Raw genomic sequence first — 19,490 nt, forward strand, 5'->3', positions numbered from 1 at the left:
CACACACACACACATACACTAGAGGCCAGGTGCACAAAATTCATGCATGGGGCTGGGGGCGGGGAGCCCTCAGCCCGGCCTGCGCCCTCTCACAGTCTGGGAGAACCTCAGGGGATGTCCAACTGACGGCTTAGGCCTAAGCCGTCAGTTGGACATCCTTAGCACTGCCACAGAGCGGGAGAGGCTCCTGCCATAGCTGCTGCACTCACCAGCTGTAATCCTGGCTTCTGAATGAGCGGTGCTCCCCCTGTGGGAGCACACTGACCACCAGCGGGCAGCTCCTGCATTGAGTGTCTGCCCCCTGGTGGTCAGTGCATGTCATAGAGAGCAGTTGAGTGGCCTTAGCATATCATTAGCATATTATGCTTTGATTGGTTGAATGGGTGACTGGACACTTAGCATATTAGGCTTTTATTATATAGGATACATATTTATGCACATATATCGTGTGTCCCCACAAAATAGAGAGACAGAGAGGTTTATGCACATATATCGTGTGTCCCCACAAAATAGAGAGACAGAGAGGTCATTAAACTAACCCCCCTCAATCCTACAGCTATGTAGAGAACTGACACCGCCTGTTCTGTGTTCGCCCCCAGGCCAGGAGTACCATATTCTGCCCCCCAAGATTGTCCCAAGAGGCAATAGCACAGTCTCCTGTCCCCACTGCCAGCCTATGAGGACCCAGGACGCAGGTAAGGGATGGAAGCGGTCAGGGCAGGGAGGGGAGGGTAATGTCTGGCCAGATGTGGGCCTGCCCTGAGCTTGGAGGCAGGTCAAAGGTACATAACACGGAACTGGATTTTTCGGGGATTCTCAGGCCTCCCAGGGTGTCCTGCCCTCACACCTGTTGCTCCAGGTGCTGTGACCTAAAGCCACCCTCCTTGATCTTGACATGGAGAAACCATGGACATGAATTAAGCAGTTCCTGAAGAGTCCTACTAGGAGGGTCTGACCAGCAGGAGTACTGGCAGCAGCGATTACATCTTATCTCTCCTCCCTGCTCCCTCCACACTCCCATTCTTTCCCCCAAACCCAACAGGGAAGACTCGTGGGGAGAGCAGAAACCTGAGAATATGGACATTGGGTTCTAGTCCCAGCTCTCCCTGCTGATTTGCAGTGTGACGTTAGGAAAGTTCCTAACTTCTCTGGGCTTCAAGTTCCACTTCCATAATGAAAGGGTTGGAGATGGGCTCTGGGGTCTTTTAATCAATGATGATGATAATGATAATGATGATGATAATAATGATTATGATAATAATGGAGCTGACATTTATTAATCCCCTACTGTATACAGGGCATCATGCTAAGGGTTTGACAAACATAAATCCTTGCAATTCTATGAAGTAGGTTTTGCCTGCTTTGTTATTGTGGCCATTTTATGAGTGGGGAAGCTCAGAGAGGTCAAGGAATTTGCTTAGGGGCAATTTACAATGGTAGAGCCGGGATTTGAACCCAGGTCCTTGTGACTCCAGAGCCCTAGCACTTTACTATGTCCCCTTCCTTTGTTGGAGTTCCAATAGTCCTCTCCATTCGCTCGTTCATTCATTCCTTCATTCATTCACTAACCACCTTCCAGTGCTGTGCACTGAGCCCTGTCCCCAAGAACCTCTAGACCAGCGGTTCTCAACCTGTGGGTCGTGACCCCTTTGGCGGTTGAATGACCCTTTCACAGGGGTCGCCTAAGACCACCCTGCATATCAGATATTTACATTATGATTCATAACAGTAGCAACATAACAGTTATGAAGTACCAACGAAGATTATTTTATGGTTGGGTCACAACATGAGGAACTGTATTTAAAGGGCCAGAAGGTTGGGAACCACTGCTCTAGACAATGAAACAGTGGAGTGGTCAGAGCTGGGGTGGGGAGCACAGGGCGGCTGAGGAGCATGTAACTCAGCCTGGTGTGTGGGAGGGTTTCCCAGAGGGAGTGATGGCTGAGCTGAGGCCTGAAGAACAAGTGGACTGGCCCTGGAACTGACCCAGAGGGGGCATCAAGGATTTGCCTGGGAGAAAACAAGGCAGCCCACTCTCCTGCTAACTGGGCAAGTTGAGGCCTCTGCTGACCCTCTGGTGCCCAGGAGCAGTGTGGGCCCCGCCCCCCACCTGGAGGAGGGGCCTGTCTCTGTGGAGGAAGGACCACAGGCCCTGGGGTCAGACAGAGGACCGCCGCCTCCCGCCTTGAGAACCTGGCGAATTCTTCAGCCTCTCAGAGCCTCAGCGTTCCATCGGTAAAGGGTGGAGTGACGGCAGCAGCTAGCCCAGCGGCTGGTTGGATTTGATAAAATAATGCATGAAGGCCCTGAGCGGACGGCCCGGCTCATTCAATGTGGCCTCTCACTGTCATGGTTGCCGTCAGTATTGTGTCCTCTGCACGGTTCCTGAGGGAAGCTCAGTGCTTTGGAGGGGGGTGCTGCTTAGGAGGCTCCAGGCCTGATGCCTCAGACAATCCCCCAACCCCACATCTCTTTCTGGTCTTCCAGGTGGTGCTGTCGCCAAGGACCCACTGGGGCCATCTCCCACTGATGCCCCGCGATGTCCCCTGTGTGGTCAAGCTGGGTCCCCTGGGTCCCCCGCAGAGGGCGACGGCCCAGACGCAGCCACCTCTGGTAGGGAGAGGGCTCAGGCTCTTCCCTCAGCTCTGCCAGTGGGGGCTTGGGGCCCATGTGGGGTGCGCAGGGCGGCTGCTCCCCCCTCCCCCTCCCGTCTGGAGCACACTGGGCAGAGGGTTTGCCTCCCAAATCCGGGCACTCCCAGCACCGCCAGCCCAGTGTCCAGCTCTCACAGGCCAGGCTCTGGGCGGACCCTCTGTACTCTGCTAGATCTTCCAGGTGGTCATACTGTCTCTCTGGTGTCCTTACCTGGCAGGGGCAGGGAAGTCCACAAGGAGGAACGCACCTTCCGCTTCCAGCCCCAAGCAGAGGAGCAAGCGGGTGGGGTCCCCGCCCGCGCCACCCCCGGGACTGTGGTATCTGGCTGCTGCGCCTTCGGGACCAGCCCCTCCTGCGTTTGCCTACGTCTCCTCGCTTCCTGTGATGCCTTACCCGTCAGCCACTGTGTAAGAACCCCGTTCCCCTCTCCTGGCCTCTCTAATTGCTTCATTACTAGCATGGGGCCGTGTCAGGCAGCTGAGCACCTGGGCACGTGTACCCCTTTGTCTTCTCCCGCGTGTATGATGTGCCGGGCTGGTGGGAGCAGAGGCGCAGGGCACCATTGAGCCCCAGTCCCCCATGAGGCTCCGGCCACAGTGTGGCTGTCACTCTCAGCTGAGTCCGTGCAAGTTGTTCAGGAAGCTTCTGCTCGGGCAGCTCTGAGAGGCCGTGCTGCGTGCTCAGGCCGGCACAGGTGGAGACCCCGGACTGTGCTCCCACTCGCTGGGCAGGAACGGTTTCACCTGGACTTTGGTGGCCCCGGAGAAACTCCAAGTGTCTGCTGTGACCTTGGGGTCTCTATTTCTGTGGCCGTTCCATGTCCTTCCAGGCTCAGACCTGTGGGCAGAACTAACCAGCGTGCTGTCCCCAGACATGGATGGGCAAGTGGGGAGGAGAAAGGCCCCGGGCTCAGGGCCCGACACCCCTGGCCAGCATAGCCACGTCATGGTTTTGGGCAGGTCCCTGTTCCTCTGTGACATGGGCTGAGGTGAGGATGAAATGAACTAATCAATGTACGGACACTCCATCCTGCATAGAGGGTGCCCAGGAACCACAGTGCTTCTAATGCTGCTGCAACTCGGGCTGATGGGGCCCTAAATGTTCTCCAGCTGCAAGACTGAGCATGCTCAGAGGCTGAGGCCTGTGCGCCCTCTAGAAAGCTGCATGCGCCTCTGCTGCCCCCTGGTTTCTTTGTTATGGGGTGGGGCCACAACATTAGTAACAAAGAAACAGAATTTCCGAAGGAGGAGGCCCAGAAATCAGGATTTTAAAAAGAATCCCAGGTGATTCTAATGTGCAGCCAAGGTTGAGAACCACTGAACTGGACGAAGTGGCACCTCACGTGGTTGTGATTTGCATGTATCTGATGGCTAATGATGCCGGGCATCTTTTCAGGTGCTTGTTGACCATCTGTGCATGTTCTTTGGAGAGACGTCCACTCAGATCCCAGCAAAGCCCTTTGTACAGTGCACAACAATGCAAGGTAGAAAGTGGAGGATCGGCAGTAAGACCAGAGTTACAGGGTGCCAGCCAACAACTCGGGCCAAGGCCTCCTGAACTCATTGCTGTTTCATTTAAGTGAAATGCTTCTTTAGCCTCCCCCCACCCCACCCCCATCTCACACCCTTTACCCCACAACACAGGGGCTGCCTCTGTTGTTCTCATTTTAGAGGTGAAGAAACTGAGACCCAGAGCTTAGGGGCCAGCGGCCTAGCTGGGCTCAGAACTGGGTTGGTTACAAACCTGGGGCTCCTCGGCTGCACCCAGCCTTCTCTGCGGTTAACGGCCACTTCCCTCTCCTCCTAGGTTCTATGCGCCTCCAGGAGGACCTACCTCAGCCCCCGCCACCCCCTCAGCCCGACCAGCTGCCGAGTGGCCCCCCGCAGCCTCCTCTCGGGCAGCGGGAGGGCACGGGCGCTCCATCCAGCTGGACCTGGAGGACCTGGAGGAGCTCAACAAGGCCCTGAGCCGAGCTGTCCAGGCAGCCGAGAGCGTCCGCGCCACCACCAAGCACATGAGCCGCTCCCTGTCGGCCGACCTGCGCCAGGCCCACAGCCTGCGGGGCTCCTGCCTCTTCTGATGGCACTGGGGGTGCAGAGACACATGGCGGACAGGTGGGCGTGCAGCCTGCTGCCGTCTCCCCTGAAGGCCATGTGGACCCCTCACGAGGAGTTCTCCCTCCAGCACAGGCCCTGCTGCTCAGTCTCGGCGTTTGCAAAACGGGAGAGCTCTGCTCATCAAGAGAAGTCGCTTCCCAGGCACCAGCCCCTGAAGGAGGTGCCGGGACCAAGGCCACCTTCTGCCCAGATGCAGTCCCTGGCAGTGTCCTGCACGTGTCCACCTCCAGCTAATAATATGCATTTTATAAACGGGGACACTTCTTACACGGAGGAGATTTCCTGGGCTTCCGCCTCCTCAGGAGGCCAGATAAGAAGGGGTGGGGCAGGGGCTCTGGCACAAGCCTGGCCACCGGCCTGGGACCTGCCCCTTGGCAGTTGGCATCTCTGGAAAAATGTGACTGGAGGTGGGACCCTCTGGGACCATTGGAATATCTTGGGGTGCCGGCCCCCAGGATGACCTGCGCCCAGCTCCTCTGTGATAGGAGCAGCCTTTCCCATGGGCCTCTGGGATGGAGACACCCCAGGAACCATCCTCCATGGCCCCTCTCTGCACCTCATCTCGAGACCCCCGCTCTGTCCTGGGGATCCCTGTGGAATTGGCCCAGTGGCCAGCTACCTGCCCGGCCGCGTCCTATCCCCCCACCCCGTAGCAGCGCGTACCTCAGCTTTTCTGGAATGTGTGTGCATCAGTGACATTTGTATATTTGGGGCATTGGAAAAGTCTATTTTCATTATGAGACAAATGAAGAAGAATGAATATTGATCATAACAAAAAAGAAAAGCCAGAAAACGGCAAAAACATTCCGAAAGTTTCTGGTGTTTGTGGTGTATGTCAATTGACCTGTGGTTTCTAAAGTCAGTTGGTGGGGTGGAAGGTTGACGCAGCCATTCCCGCCTTCCCCACCCGTGGGCCTGTTGGGGGCCCATTCCCACTCTTCCTGCCTCCCTCTGGTGGCTTCTGTGTTTCCAACATTCCCCCTGTCTCTGCCCTGGCCCCTGCACTCCCCTTGCCAGGCCCCACCTAGCTCACCTCCCAGATGGCCAGGGTGATGTTTGCCATAAGGTCCTACATTCCTGGCACCGTGCCCTGTGTCTGAGTCCTCTCCACCCCTTATCAAGCTGAACTCCCGCTTTGGTCCTCTGCCTTATGTTCCTCAAACATGTCCTCTCAGACCCTTGGCTTGCAGCAGGAACAGCAGGTGTTAACCAAGCTCCTAATCTTTCTAGACTGGCTCAGATGCCCCTTGCAGGAAGCTGTCCCAGACTCCCCCTCCTGCAGAAGGAACCTTCTCGTGCTGGGCTCCCACACCACGTGCCATCGTCCATCCAGGCATATGTGCTGGGGGTTACAGCAGGGGCTTCTGCAGCCAGGGGTGCCGGATTCTACATGAATGAATGAGTGAGTGAGCAAATGACAACCTGCCTATTCCAAATGCGAAACTTTATTGGTGCAACTGAGGGAAAGAACTGAGGCACACAGGGTGGGTGGGGGTCTCAGGAAAGGCCCCCAAACTCCCTGAGGTCCTAATCCAATGCTGTGCCTGTCTCAGACCTCTCGTCTTCCTTCTTCCTTTCCTCATCGTGCTGTTTCTCCAGCGGCAGGCACACATTCTGCAGGACAGCAGGAGAAGAAACACAGTGTTGGGGGTGGGCAGGGTCTCTTGGGGGGAAGGTGGAGTGTGCTCTGGACTGGGGCTCCAGTCCCCATGAGCTTCTGGGAAGGTCAGCTGTCCCCACAGTGAGATGGGCACAGAAAAGCAGGCTCTCCTGCCTGGCTGTGCAGCCCTGGCTGGGAGATGGCCCTCTCTGGGCCTCTGGGGCTGCCCAAAGCAGGAGCGCCCTCAGGTGGGCACCGCCTAGTCCTCCTTGCCCTCACCTTTTTTTCATCCGTGTACATGACTTCTGACTTGTCCATGCCCATGCACGTGAGGTAGTCATAGAACTGTTGCATTTGCTCTGGGGTCGCCTCTGGCTTGTCAGCTGCAGGAGGAACAAGGGGACAGGTGAGAATGTCAGTGTGTGTGTGTGGGGGGGGGGGGAGTGTGGGGAGGGCAGAGTAGACCAGGGAGGACTGGAGGTCTAGGGGCCCAGCCCTAGGAGCAGGTGGTTGGGGGAAGGCTGGTGGGAGTTTGGGGGTGCCTACCAAAGAAGGACAGCCCCATGTTCTGCTTGTCTTCTGGGAAAGAGGCGAGCATGAAGGTCTTGGGGTCCTTGGGGAGCAGCAGGTGGCGAAAATGTTCTCTGCCATTCTCTGGAAGAGACAGCCTCTGGGTGAGACCATGGAGACGGAACAGTGGGTCCCTCCTCACAGGCGAGAAAACCTGGGTGTGCCCAGGCCCACACAGCCAATCGGTGAGGGCCAGGGGTTCACCTGGGCCATATGTCCCTCACTCCTGCTGTGCACCAGGCCCTGTGCCGAATGGATGTGGAATCAGAGGCGCCTCTGTGAACTGTGGCTGTCAGGGCCTTTCTCCCCATTTTACAGATGAGGACAATGAGGTTCAGAGAGGAGCCTGGGGTGTTGGTTCAGTTCCATTGGCATTTGTGTGTTCCTGCGATGGGCCTTCTCTGCAGTGATGGTGGCGTCATGGTTGGGCTGCCACACTTAGGTCCCAGAGGGTAAAGAGTGGTTGAGCCCTAGCCGGTTTGGCTAAGAGGATAGAGCATTGGCCCACGGACTAAAGGGCATGTACCTCAGTTGCAGGCCCAATCCCCAGCCCTGGTGTGGGAGGCAACAGTCAATGTGTCTCTCTCACATTGATGTTTCCGTTCTCTCTGTCTCTCCCCCTCCCTTTCACTCTCTCTAAAAATCAATGGGAAAATATCCTCAGGTGAGAATTTATAAAAAACAATCAAAAAGAGTGGTTGAGAGGCAGGAGTGGAACCAATCTCGGGTTGAGTCCAGGTCTAATTGCAGGATGAGTGAGAGAGACAAGTGAGCTCCTGTCTCTCCATTTCCTGAGCTGATCACTGCAATGTCCTCCTTGGGTGGTTTGTGAGTATTAACTGGGTTAATTCATTGAAAGCACTTCAAACAGCACCTGGCACATAGTAAGAGTTCAGAGATGTTGGTAGCTATGACTGATTGCTTCAGTGTGCAGGCAGCAGCCCATGGAGATGTAAGAAGTGGGCATCTCCCGGGCTCTCTGTGCCCAAAGCCCCAGGTCCCCTCCTTTGGCCTGGCCCACCCACCATCTCCCGTTTCACACAGCAACCCTTCCCTGAGGGCTCACCGGATTTGGACAGGGTCCCATTTTCCCGATGGACCTTCACGCTGCTGGAGTTATAGAGGCACTGGTCCCCCCTAAAGCCAGACAGAAGAGGGGAGAAAACGGTAAGATAGTCAAGGAGAAGTGGACTGTCACATTCTTGGAGGGGGAGAGTCAGGTGGCAATTAGAGTCAGTCCCGCCCCCATTCCCTCGATGAGAAGGCTGAGGCAGCTGGGAGGAGGAGCCAGAAGCTGGGCTGCAGCTGGGCCTGAGCTGGCACTTGAGGGCCATGTGCGGGTCTTACACGGTTGTGTACTCTCTGAGCAGTATCGTGTCCTCTGTGTGGTTGGGGGTGAAGTAAAAGAAGACTGCATGGATCTCACTAGCTTCCTTCTTGTAGTCGGGGAAGCGGTAAGCTGAGGCAATATAAAACCACTTGCCAGAGATCTGAGGAGAAGCCAGGAGCAGGTGATGGAGACTGAGAGCCTAATCCTTGATAGTCAGCTGGGAGGATACTTGGGCAGATCTTTCCACTTTGCAAATCAGGAGACAAAGGCCAGGGAGGGGTTGGGCTGCAGGAGCTCACTCTAGAAATCAGCCATCACCCCTCCAATGTTCCCCCCATGTCACCCACCCCTACCCCTCACCCCTGCCCCAGTGGCCTTTCGCCCAGTCAGCCTGCCCTGCTGAGGGACTTTGCAAGGAGGCTCTGAGCTTGGAGGCAGAAGACCGCCGCTGGAAGCTGGCCTGGTTCTCACCCCAGCGCCCAGGAGAGGCTGACCGCAAGCCAGCAGGGGAAGGGAAGTCCAGAGAGGGAGACAGCTCCCACGGCGCTCAGGGCCCAGGCACCCACCTGATCCAGGGAGGCATTGGTGATGGGCACCGAGAAATTGGGACACGCCGGGCTCTGGGCATCCAGCAGGGGAAGAAGGCTCAAGACTGCAAGGGCCCAGGGCAGCGCCATGGCAAGACGAGGATGTGGCTAGATTCTGAGGTACTGGTGGCTGAGGGGTGCGGTGACCTTCATAATGAGCTGTGGGCTGGGCCCTGGGGACCCGCTGTGACACAATCAGTGAGTGTTTGGGAAATGTTATGTGCAGAACATCCCTCTTTTCCCAAAAGTCAGCTCAGGTAAAGCCTACAAGCTCGGGTCTAATTCGGGTCCCTGACTTCAAGATCAGGGCATAAAGGTCTGGCTGCTCAAAGCCAAGGTGGAAAGGGCTGGAGTGATAGCAGTGAAGCTGGTAGATTCCATAGAGGGGCAGGTGCTCAGGGTTCCATCCAACTCCTGCCCCTCTGAGTGCCAGGACAGAGAGGACCCAGTCATAAATCAAATGCTAAGGCAACTTGGAGGTTCCCAGGCTAGCCTGGGGTGTAGGGGCGATGGGCGGGGAGGACTGTAGGGAGTGGGGGAAGGCAAACATGGATTCAGTTCCAGTGGAGTGTGGTAACAACTGTGAAAGACCAAAAGTCCAGTGATGCCCCAACCCAGGCCTGGAGTCAGGGACATTTTCCAAAAAACGCATAAAGGAAAAACAACACGGGGCATAAAGTTGAATGTCTATTTTCAGTAAGTGTATTATGTGAACCATCTCCAACATCTGAAACAGGAAATCACTTCTGTGTCGTCTTCATCCTCTGCTATTCAAGTGGGAAGCTTGCTCTCTTTAACCAGCTGCCCCAATCCTGGAGCACACAGTGGGTGCTCAGCAAATCCTGTGGAATTACTAACTCTACCACCCTTCTGCATGTCTACATGACGGGGTCAAATCTTTATCCATACAAATAATATTTGCACAAAGTAGTATTATGGTATGCTTACAACTTTGGATGCTCGTCCATTTTATTTTCTGTTTTTTTAAATGATATTTTTATTGATTTCAGAGAGGAAGGGAGAGGGAGATAGAGACATCAATGATGAGAATCATTGATTGGCTGCCTCCTGCACGCCCCCTACTGGGGATGTAGCTGGCAATCCAGGCTTGTGCCCTTGACCAGAATTGAACCTCTGACCCTTTAGTAGACAGTCTGATGCTCCATCCACTGAACCAAATCAACTAGGGCCATTTAATATATTTTGAATAGTTTTTCATGTTTCACTGTAGTGAGTGGTTGTGATTTTAAAGCTCACATCACCTGTCATTCACTTCCTAGATTATAATTTACTTAACCATGCCTTCTCTTTATATCTTTCTATAGCATTTTATGTTATTACCAGAGGCCTGATGAATGAAATTCATTCATGGGGGTTGGGGGGTGTCCCTCAGCCCAGCTTGCACCCTCTCCAATCAGGGACCCCTCCAGGGATGTCCGACTGCCCGTTTAGTCGCAATCCACCAAGGCCCCTCTCTGTTCCTCATCTCCAGACCCTCACTCTGGCCTGGGGATCCTTGTGGAATTGGGCCAGTGGCCAGCTACCAGCCAGGCCGTGTCCTATCCCCCCTCACTGTAGCAGTGGGTACCTCAGCTTTTCTGGAATGTGTGTGCATCAGTGATATTTGTATATTGGGGGCATTGGAAAAGTCTGTTTTCGTTATGAGGCAAATGAAGAAGAATGAATATTGACCTTTAAAAAAAAACAACACCAAAACATTCCCAAAGTTTCTGGTGTTTGTGGTGTATGTCAATTGACCTGTGGTTTCTAAAGTCAGTTTGGTGGGGTGGAAGGTTGACGCAGCCATTCCCCCCTTCCCCACCCGTGGGCCTGTTGGGGGCCCATTCCCACTCTTCCTGCCTCCCTCTGGTGGCTTCTGTGTTTCTAACATTCCCCCTGTCTCTGTCTTGGCTCTGGCCCTGGCCCAGGGGCTCACCTCGTCAGGCCCCACCCAGCTCACCTCCCAGATGGCCAAAGTGATGTTTGTCATAAAGTCCTTCAAGCCTGGCACCGTGCCCTGTGCCTGAGTCCTCTCCACCCCTTATCCACCTGAACTCCCACTGTGGGTCCTCTGCCTTATGTTCCTCAAACGTGGCCTCTCAGACCCTTGGCTTGCAGCAGGAACAGCAGGTGTTAACCAAGCTCCTAATCTTTCTAGACTGGCTCAGATGCCCTTTCCAGGAAGCCTTCCCAGACTCTCCCTCCTGCAGAAGGAACCTTCTCGTGCTGGGCTCCCACATCACGTGCCATCGTCCATCCTGGCATGTGTGCTGGGGGTTACAGCAGGGGCTTCTGCAGCCAGGGGTGCCGGATTCTACATGAATGAATGAGTGAGTGAGCAAATGACAACCTGCCTATTCCAAATGCAGAAACTTTATTGGTGCAACTGAGGAAAAGAACTGAGGAAATCAGGGTGGGTGGGGATCTCAATCGGGGTCCCATAGTCAGCGAGGTCATCATCCCATGCTGTGTCTGTCTCAGACCCCTCCTTTTCCTTCTTCCTTTCCTCATCGTGCTGTTTCTCCAGCGGCAGGCACACATTCTGCAGGACAGCAGGAGAAGAAACACAGTGTTGGGGGTGGGCAGGGTCTCTTGGGGGGAAGGTGGAGTGTGCTCTGGACTGGGGCTCCAGTCCCCATGAGCTTCTGGGAAGGTCAGCTGTCCCCACAGTGAGATGGGCACAGAAAAGCAGGCTCTCCTGCCTGGCTGTGCAGCCCTGGCTGGGAGATGGCCCTCTCTGGGCCTCTGGGGCTGCCCAAAGCAGGAGCGCCCTCAGGTGGGCACCGCCTAGTCCTCCTTGCCCTCACCTTTTTTTCATCCGTGTACATGACTTCTGACTTGTCCATGCCCATGCACGTGAGGTAGTCATAGAACTGTTGCATTTGCTCTGGGGTCGCCTCTGGCTTGTCAGCTGCAGGAGGAACAAGGGGACAGGTGAGAATGTCAGTGTGTGTGTGTGGGGGGGGGGGGAGTGTGGGGAGGGCAGAGTAGACCAGGGAGGACTGGAGGTCTAGGGGCCCAGCCCTAGGAGCAGGTGGTTGGGGGAAGGCTGGTGGGAGTTTGGGGGTGCCTACCAAAGAAGGACAGCCCCATGTTCTGCTTGTCTTCTGGGAAAGAGGCGAGCATGAAGGTCTTGGGGTCCTTGGGGAGCAGCAGGTGGCGAAAATGTTCTCTGCCATTCTCTGGAAGAGACAGCCTCTGGGTGAGACCATGGAGACGGAACAGTGGGTCCCTCCTCACAGGCGAGAAAACCTGGGTGTGCCCAGGCCCACACAGCCAATCGGTGAGGGCCAGGGGTTCACCTGGGCCATATGTCCCTCACTCCTGCTGTGCACCAGGCCCTGTGCCGAATGGATGTGGAATCAGAGGCGCCTCTGTGAACTGTGGCTGTCAGGGCCTTTCTCCCCATTTTACAGATGAGGACAATGAGGTTCAGAGAGGAGCCTGGGGTGTTGGTTCAGTTCCATTGGCATTTGTGTGTTCCTGCGATGGGCCTTCTCTGCAGTGATGGTGGCGTCATGGTTGGGCTGCCACACTTAGGTCCCAGAGGGTAAAGAGTGGTTGAGCCCTAGCCGGTTTGGCTAAGAGGATAGAGCATTGGCCCACGGACTAAAGGGCATGTACCTCAGTTGCAGGCCCAATCCCCAGCCCTGGTGTGGGAGGCAACAGTCAATGTGTCTCTCTCACATTGATGTTTCCGTTCTCTCTGTCTCTCCCCCTCCCTTTCACTCTCTCTAAAAATCAATGGGAAAATATCCTCAGGTGAGAATTTATAAAAAACAATCAAAAAGAGTGGTTGAGAGGCAGGAGTGGAACCAATCTCGGGTTGAGTCCAGGTCTAATTGCAGGATGAGTGAGAGAGACAAGTGAGCTCCTGTCTCTCCATTTCCTGAGCTGATCACTGCAATGTCCTCCTTGGGTGGTTTGTGAGTATTAACTGGGTTAATTCATTGAAAGCACTTCAAACAGCACCTGGCACATAGTAAGAGTTCAGAGATGTTGGTAGCTATGACTGATTGCTTCAGTGTGCAGGCAGCAGCCCATGGAGATGTAAGAAGTGGGCATCTCCCGGGCTCTCTGTGCCCAAAGCCCCAGGTCCCCTCCTTTGGCCTGGCCCACCCACCATCTCCCGTTTCACACAGCAACCCTTCCCTGAGGGCTCACCGGATTTGGACAGGGTCCCATTTTCCCGATGGACCTTCACGCTGCTGGAGTTATAGAGGCACTGGTCCCCCCTAAAGCCAGACAGAAGAGGGGAGAAAACGGTAAGATAGTCAAGGAGAAGTGGACTGTCACATTCTTGGAGGGGGAGAGTCAGGTGGCAATTAGAGTCAGTCCCGCCCCCATTCCCTCGATGAGAAGGCTGAGGCAGCTGGGAGGAGGAGCCAGAAGCTGGGCTGCAGCTGGGCCTGAGCTGGCACTTGAGGGCCATGTGCGGGTCTTACACGGTTGTGTACTCTCTGAGCAGTATCGTGTCCTCTGTGTGGTTGGGGGTGAAGTAAAAGAAGACTGCATGGATCTCACTAGCTTCCTTCTTGTAGTCGGGGAAGCGGTAAGCTGAGGCAATATAAAACCACTTGCCAGAGATCTGAGGAGAAGCCAGGAGCAGGTGATGGAGACTGAGAGCCTAATCCTTGATAGTCAGCTGGGAGGATACTTGGGCAGATCTTTCCACTTTGCAAATCAGGAGACAAAGGCCAGGGAGGGGTTGGGCTGCAGGAGCTCACTCTAGAAATCAGCCATCACCCCTCCAATGTTCCCCCCATGTCACCCACCCCTACCCCTCACCCCTGCCCCAGTGGCCTTTCGCCCAGTCAGCCTGCCCTGCTGAGGGACTTTGCAAGGAGGCTCTGAGCTTGGAGGCAGAAGACCGCCGCTGGAAGCTGGCCTGGTTCTCACCCCAGCGCCCAGGAGAGGCTGACCGCAAGCCAGCAGGGGAAGGGAAGTCCAGAGAGGGAGACAGCTCCCACGGCGCTCAGGGCCCAGGCACCCACCTGATCCAGGGAGGCATTGGTGATGGGCACCGAGAAATTGGGACACGCCGGGCTCTGGGCATCCAGCAGGGGAAGAAGGCTCAAGACTGCAAGGGCCCAGGGCAGCGCCATGGCAAGACGAGGATGTGGCTAGATTCTGAGGTACTGGTGGCTGAGGGGTGCGGTGACCTTCATAATGAGCTGTGGGCTGGGCCCTGGGGACCCGCTGTGACACAATCAGTGAGTGTTTGGGAAATGTTATGTGCAGAACATCCCTCTTTTCCCAAAAGTCAGCTCAGGTAAAGCCTACAAGCTCGGGTCTAATTCGGGTCCCTGACTTCAAGATCAGGGCATAAAGGTCTGGCTGCTCAAAGCCAAGGTGGAAAGGGCTGGAGTGATAGCAGTGAAGCTGGTAGATTCCATAGAGGGGCAGGTGCTCAGGGTTCCATCCAACTCCTGCCCCTCTGAGTGCCAGGACAGAGAGGACCCAGTCATAAATCAAATGCTAAGGCAACTTGGAGGTTCCCAGGCTAGCCTGGGGTGTAGGGGCGATGGGCGGGGAGGACTGTAGGGAGTGGGGGAAGGCAAACATGGATTCAGTTCCAGTGGAGTGTGGTAACAACTGTGAAAGACCAAAAGTCCAGTGATGCCCCAACCCAGGCCTGGAGTCAGGGACATTTTCCAAAAAACGCATAAAGGAAAAACAACACGGGGCATAAAGTTGAATGTCTATTTTCAGTAAGTGTATTATGTGAACCATCTCCAACATCTGAAACAGGAAATCACTTCTGTGTCGTCTTCATCCTCTGCTATTCAAGTGGGAAGCTTGCTCTCTTTAACCAGCTGCCCCAATCCTGGAGCACACAGTGGGTGCTCAGCAAATCCTGTGGAATTACTAACTCTACCACCCTTCTGCATGTCTACATGACGGGGTCAAATCTTTATCCATACAAATAATATTTGCACAAAGTAGTATTATGGTATGCTTACAACTTTGGATGCTCGTCCATTTTATTTTCTGTTTTTTTAAATGATATTTTTATTGATTTCAGAGAGGAAGGGAGAGGGAGATAGAGACATCAATGATGAGAATCATTGATTGGCTGCCTCCTGCACGCCCCCTACTGGGGATGTAGCTGGCAATCCAGGCTTGTGCCCTTGACCAGAATTGAACCTCTGACCCTTTAGTAGACAGTCTGATGCTCCATCCACTGAACCAAATCAACTAGGGCCATTTAATATATTTTGAATAGTTTTTCATGTTTCACTGTAGTGAGTGGTTGTGATTTTAAAGCTCACATCACCTGTCATTCACTTCCTAGATTATAATTTACTTAACCATGCCTTCTCTTTATATCTTTCTATAGCATTTTATGTTATTACCAGAGGCCTGATGAATGAAATTCATTCATGGGGGTTGGGGGGTGTCCCTCAGCCCAGCTTGCACCCTCTCCAATCAGGGACCCCTCCAGGGATGTCCGACTGCCCGTTTAGTCGCAATCCACCAAGGCCCCTCTCTGTTCCTCATCTCCAGACCCTCACTCTGGCCTGGGGATCCTTGTGGAATTGGGCCAGTGGCCAGCTACCAGCCAGGCCGTGTCCTATCCCCCCTCACTGTAGCAGTGGGTACCTCAGCTTTTCTGGAATGTGTGTGCATCAGTGATATTTGTATATTGGGGGCATTGGAAAAGTCTGTTTTCGTTATGAGGCAAATGAAGAAGAATGAATATTGACCTTTAAAAAAAAACAACACCAAAACATTCCCAAAGTTTCTGGTGTTTGTGGTGTATGTCAATTGACCTGTGGTTTCTAAAGTCAGTTTGGTGGGGTGGAAGGTTGACGCAGCCATTCCCCCCTTCCCCACCCGTGGGCCTGTTGGGGGCCCATTCCCACTCTTCCTGCCTCCCTCTGGTGGCTTCTGTGTTTCTAACATTCCCCCTGTCTCTGTCTTGGCTCTGGCCCTGGCCCAGGGGCTCACCTCGTCAGGCCCCACCCAGCTCACCTCCCAGATGGCCAAAGTGATGTTTGTCATAAAGTCCTTCAAGCCTGGCACCGTGCCCTGTGCCTGAGTCCTCTCCACCCCTTATCCACCTGAACTCCCACTGTGGGTCCTCTGCCTTATGTTCCTCAAACGTGGCCTCTCAGACCCTTGGCTTGCAGCAGGAACAGCAGGTGTTAACCAAGCTCCTAATCTTTCTAGACTGGCTCAGATGCCCTTTCCAGGAAGCCTTCCCAGACTCTCCCTCCTGCAGAAGGAACCTTCTCGTGCTGGGCTCCCACATCACGTGCCATCGTCCATCCTGGCATGTGTGCTGGGGGTTACAGCAGGGGCTTCTGCAGCCAGGGGTGCCGGATTCTACATGAATGAATGAGTGAGTGAGCAAATGACAACCTGCCTATTCCAAATGCAGAAACTTTATTGGTGCAACTGAGGAAAAGAACTGAGGAAATCAGGGTGGGTGGGGATCTCAATCGGGGTCCCATAGTCAGCGAGGTCATCATCCCATGCTGTGTCTGTCTCAGACCCCTCCTTTTCCTTCTTCCTTTCCTCATCGTGCTGTTTCTCCAGCGGCAGGCACACATTCTGCAGGACAGCAGGAGAAGAAACACAGTGTTGGGGGTGGGCAGGGTCTCTTGGGGGGAAGGTGGAGTGTGCTCTGGACTGGGGCTCCAGTCCCCATGAGCTTCTGGGAAGGTCAGCTGTCCCCACAGTGAGATGGGCACAGAAAAGCAGGCTCTCCTGCCTGGCTGTGCAGCCCTGGCTGGGAGATGGCCCTCTCTGGGCCTCTGGGGCTGCCCAAAGCAGGAGCGCCCTCAGGTGGGCACCGCCTAGTCCTCCTTGCCCTCACCTTTTTTTCATCCGTGTACATGACTTCTGACTTGTCCATGCCCATGCACGTGAGGTAGTCATAGAACTGTTGCATTTGCTCTGGGGTCGCCTCTGGCTTGTCAGCTGCAGGAGGAACAAGGGGACAGGTGAGAATGTCAGTGTGTGTGTGTGGGGGGGGGGGGAGTGTGGGGAGGGCAGAGTAGACCAGGGAGGACTGGAGGTCTAGGGGCCCAGCCCTAGGAGCAGGTGGTTGGGGGAAGGCTGGTGGGAGTTTGGGGGTGCCTACCAAAGAAGGACAGCCCCATGTTCTGCTTGTCTTCTGGGAAAGAGGCGAGCATGAAGGTCTTGGGGTCCTTGGGGAGCAGCAGGTGGCGAAAATGTTCTCTGCCATTCTCTGGAAGAGACAGCCTCTGGGTGAGACCATGGAGACGGAACAGTGGGTCCCTCCTCACAGGCGAGAAAACCTGGGTGTGCCCAGGCCCACACAGCCAATCGGTGAGGGCCAGGGGTTCACCTGGGCCATATGTCCCTCACTCCTGCTGTGCACCAGGCCCTGTGCCGAATGGATGTGGAATCAGAGGCGCCTCTGTGAACTGTGGCTGTCAGGGCCTTTCTCCCCATTTTACAGATGAGGACAATGAGGTTCAGAGAGGAGCCTGGGGTGTTGGTTCAGTTCCATTGGCATTTGTGTGTTCCTGCGATGGGCCTTCTCTGCAGTGATGGTGGCGTCATGGTTGGGCTGCCACACTTAGGTCCCAGAGGGTAAAGAGTGGTTGAGCCCTAGCCGGTTTGGCTAAGAGGATAGAGCATTGGCCCACGGACTAAAGGGCATGTACCTCAGTTGCAGGCCCAATCCCCAGCCCTGGTGTGGGAGGCAACAGTCAATGTGTCTCTCTCACATTGATGTTTCCGTTCTCTCTGTCTCTCCCCCTCCCTTTCACTCTCTCTAAAAATCAATGGGAAAATATCCTCAGGTGAGAATTTATAAAAAACAATCAAAAAGAGTGGTTGAGAGGCAGGAGTGGAACCAATCTCGGGTTGAGTCCAGGTCTAATTGCAGGATGAGTGAGAGAGACAAGTGAGCTCCTGTCTCTCCATTTCCTGAGCTGATCACTGCAATGTCCTCCTTGGGTGGTTTGTGAGTATTAACTGGGTTAATTCATTGAAAGCACTTCAAACAGCACCTGGCACATAGTAAGAGTTCAGAGATGTTGGTAGCTATGACTGATTGCTTCAGTGTGCAGGCAGCAGCCCATGGAGATGTAAGAAGTGGGCATCTCCCGGGCTCTCTGTGCCCAAAGCCCCAGGTCCCCTCCTTTGGCCTGGCCCACCCACCATCTCCCGTTTCACACAGCAACCCTTCCCTGAGGGCTCACCGGATTTGGACAGGGTCCCATTTTCCCGATGGACCTTCACGCTGCTGGAGTTATAGAGGCACTGGTCCCCCCTAAAGCCAGACAGAAGAGGGGAGAAAACGGTAAGATAGTCAAGGAGAAGTGGACTGTCACATTCTTGGAGGGGGAGAGTCAGGTGGCAATTAGAGTCAGTCCCGCCCCCATTCCCTCGATGAGAAGGCTGAGGCAGCTGGGAGGAGGAGCCAGAAGCTGGGCTGCAGCTGGGCCTGAGCTGGCACTTGAGGGCCATGTGCGGGTCTTACACGGTTGTGTACTCTCTGAGCAGTATCGTGTCCTCTGTGTGGTTGGGGGTGAAGTAAAAGAAGACTGCATGGATCTCACTAGCTTCCTTCTTGTAGTCGGGGAAGCGGTAAGCTGAGGCAATATAAAACCACTTGCCAGAGATCTGAGGAGAAGCCAGGAGCAGGTGATGGAGACTGAGAGCCTAATCCTTGATAGTCAGCTGGGAGGATACTTGGGCAGATCTTTCCACTTTGCAAATCAGGAGACAAAGGCCAGGGAGGGGTTGGGCTGCAGGAGCTCACTCTAGAAATCAGCCATCACCCCTCCAATGTTCCCCCCATGTCACCCACCCCTACCCCTCACCCCTGCCCCAGTGGCCTTTCGCCCAGTCAGCCTGCCCTGCTGAGGGACTTTGCAAGGAGGCTCTGAGCTTGGAGGCAGAAGACCGCCGCTGGAAGCTGGCCTGGTTCTCACCCCAGCGCCCAGGAGAGGCTGACCGCAAGCCAGCAGGGGAAGGGAAGTCCAGAGAGGGAGACAGCTCCCACGGCGCTCAGGGCCCAGGCACCCACCTGATCCAGGGAGGCATTGGTGATGGGCACCGAGAAATTGGGACACGCCGGGCTCTGGGCATCCAGCAGGGGAAGAAGGCTCAAGACTGCAAGGGCCCAGGGCAGCGCCATGGCAAGACGAGGATGTGGCTAGATTCTGAGGTACTGGTGGCTGAGGGGTGCGGTGACCTTCATAATGAGCTGTGGGCTGGGCCCTGGGGACCCGCTGTGACACAATCAGTGAGTGTTTGGGAAATGTTATGTGCAGAACATCCCTCTTTTCCCAAAAGTCAGCTCAGGTAAAGCCTACAAGCTCGGGTCTAATTCGGGTCCCTGACTTCAAGATCAGGGCATAAAGGTCTGGCTGCTCAAAGCCAAGGTGGAAAGGGCTGGAGTGATAGCAGTGAAGCTGGTAGATTCCATAGAGGGGCAGGTGCTCAGGGTTCCATCCAACTCCTGCCCCTCTGAGTGCCAGGACAGAGAGGACCCAGTCATAAATCAAATGCTAAGGCAACTTGGAGGTTCCCAGGCTAGCCTGGGGTGTAGGGGCGATGGGCGGGGAGGACTGTAGGGAGTGGGGGAAGGCAAACATGGATTCAGTTCCAGTGGAGTGTGGTAACAACTGTGAAAGACCAAAAGTCCA

General features: G+C 54.9%; 4 protein-coding genes across 11 annotated transcripts in view; 1 reads left to right on the top strand and 3 right to left on the bottom strand.

The window, feature by feature from the left end:
• Nucleotides 1–5,587, top strand: part of AKNA (AT-hook transcription factor) — a 42,644-nt gene extending 37,057 nt beyond the window's left edge. For 6 of the 8 annotated variants that reach the window (XM_059657868.1, XM_059657870.1, XM_059657867.1 and 3 more), the window contains 4 exons: nucleotides 600–695; nucleotides 2,488–2,613; nucleotides 2,873–3,062; nucleotides 4,462–5,587. In XM_059657868.1, coding sequence (XP_059513851.1) covers nucleotides 600–695; nucleotides 2,488–2,613; nucleotides 2,873–3,062; nucleotides 4,462–4,735 — 686 coding nt within the window. In that variant the 3' untranslated portion in view covers nucleotides 4,736–5,587. The remainder of the gene's footprint in view (nucleotides 1–599; nucleotides 696–2,487; nucleotides 2,614–2,872; nucleotides 3,063–4,461) is intronic. The other 2 variants (XM_059657871.1, XM_059657873.1) reach the window with 2 other exon arrangements.
• Nucleotides 5,588–6,216: 629 nt separating this feature from the next.
• LOC132212344 (alpha-1-acid glycoprotein-like) lies at nucleotides 6,217–9,002 on the bottom strand. Its single transcript, XM_059657881.1, has 6 exons — nucleotides 8,839–9,002; nucleotides 8,290–8,432; nucleotides 8,009–8,079; nucleotides 6,919–7,026; nucleotides 6,652–6,755; nucleotides 6,217–6,386 (listed from the first exon to the last, which is right to left on the bottom strand). The coding sequence occupies exons 1-6, from the start codon at nucleotides 8,947–8,949 to the stop codon at nucleotides 6,300–6,302; spliced, it is 624 nt and encodes a 207-aa protein (XP_059513864.1). The 5' UTR covers nucleotides 8,950–9,002; the 3' UTR covers nucleotides 6,217–6,299.
• A 2,231-nt stretch (nucleotides 9,003–11,233) lies between these two features.
• LOC132211738 (alpha-1-acid glycoprotein-like) lies at nucleotides 11,234–14,009 on the bottom strand. Its single transcript, XM_059656235.1, has 6 exons — nucleotides 13,854–14,009; nucleotides 13,305–13,447; nucleotides 13,024–13,094; nucleotides 11,934–12,041; nucleotides 11,667–11,770; nucleotides 11,234–11,401 (listed from the first exon to the last, which is right to left on the bottom strand). Exons 1-6 carry the CDS (start codon nucleotides 13,962–13,964, stop codon nucleotides 11,234–11,236), a joined length of 705 nt encoding a protein of 234 aa, XP_059512218.1. The 5' UTR covers nucleotides 13,965–14,009.
• Nucleotides 14,010–16,248: 2,239 nt separating this feature from the next.
• Nucleotides 16,249–19,024, bottom strand: LOC132211739 (alpha-1-acid glycoprotein-like). The gene is made up of 6 exons (XM_059656236.1): nucleotides 18,869–19,024; nucleotides 18,320–18,462; nucleotides 18,039–18,109; nucleotides 16,949–17,056; nucleotides 16,682–16,785; nucleotides 16,249–16,416 (listed from the first exon to the last, which is right to left on the bottom strand). Exons 1-6 carry the CDS (start codon nucleotides 18,977–18,979, stop codon nucleotides 16,249–16,251), a joined length of 705 nt encoding a protein of 234 aa, XP_059512219.1. The 5' UTR covers nucleotides 18,980–19,024.
• Nucleotides 19,025–19,490: the final 466 nt, after the last annotated feature.

This window comes from Myotis daubentonii, chromosome 11 (assembly GCF_963259705.1).
Source record: "Myotis daubentonii chromosome 11, mMyoDau2.1, whole genome shotgun sequence".
Lineage (NCBI taxonomy): Eukaryota > Metazoa > Chordata > Mammalia > Chiroptera > Vespertilionidae > Myotis > Myotis daubentonii.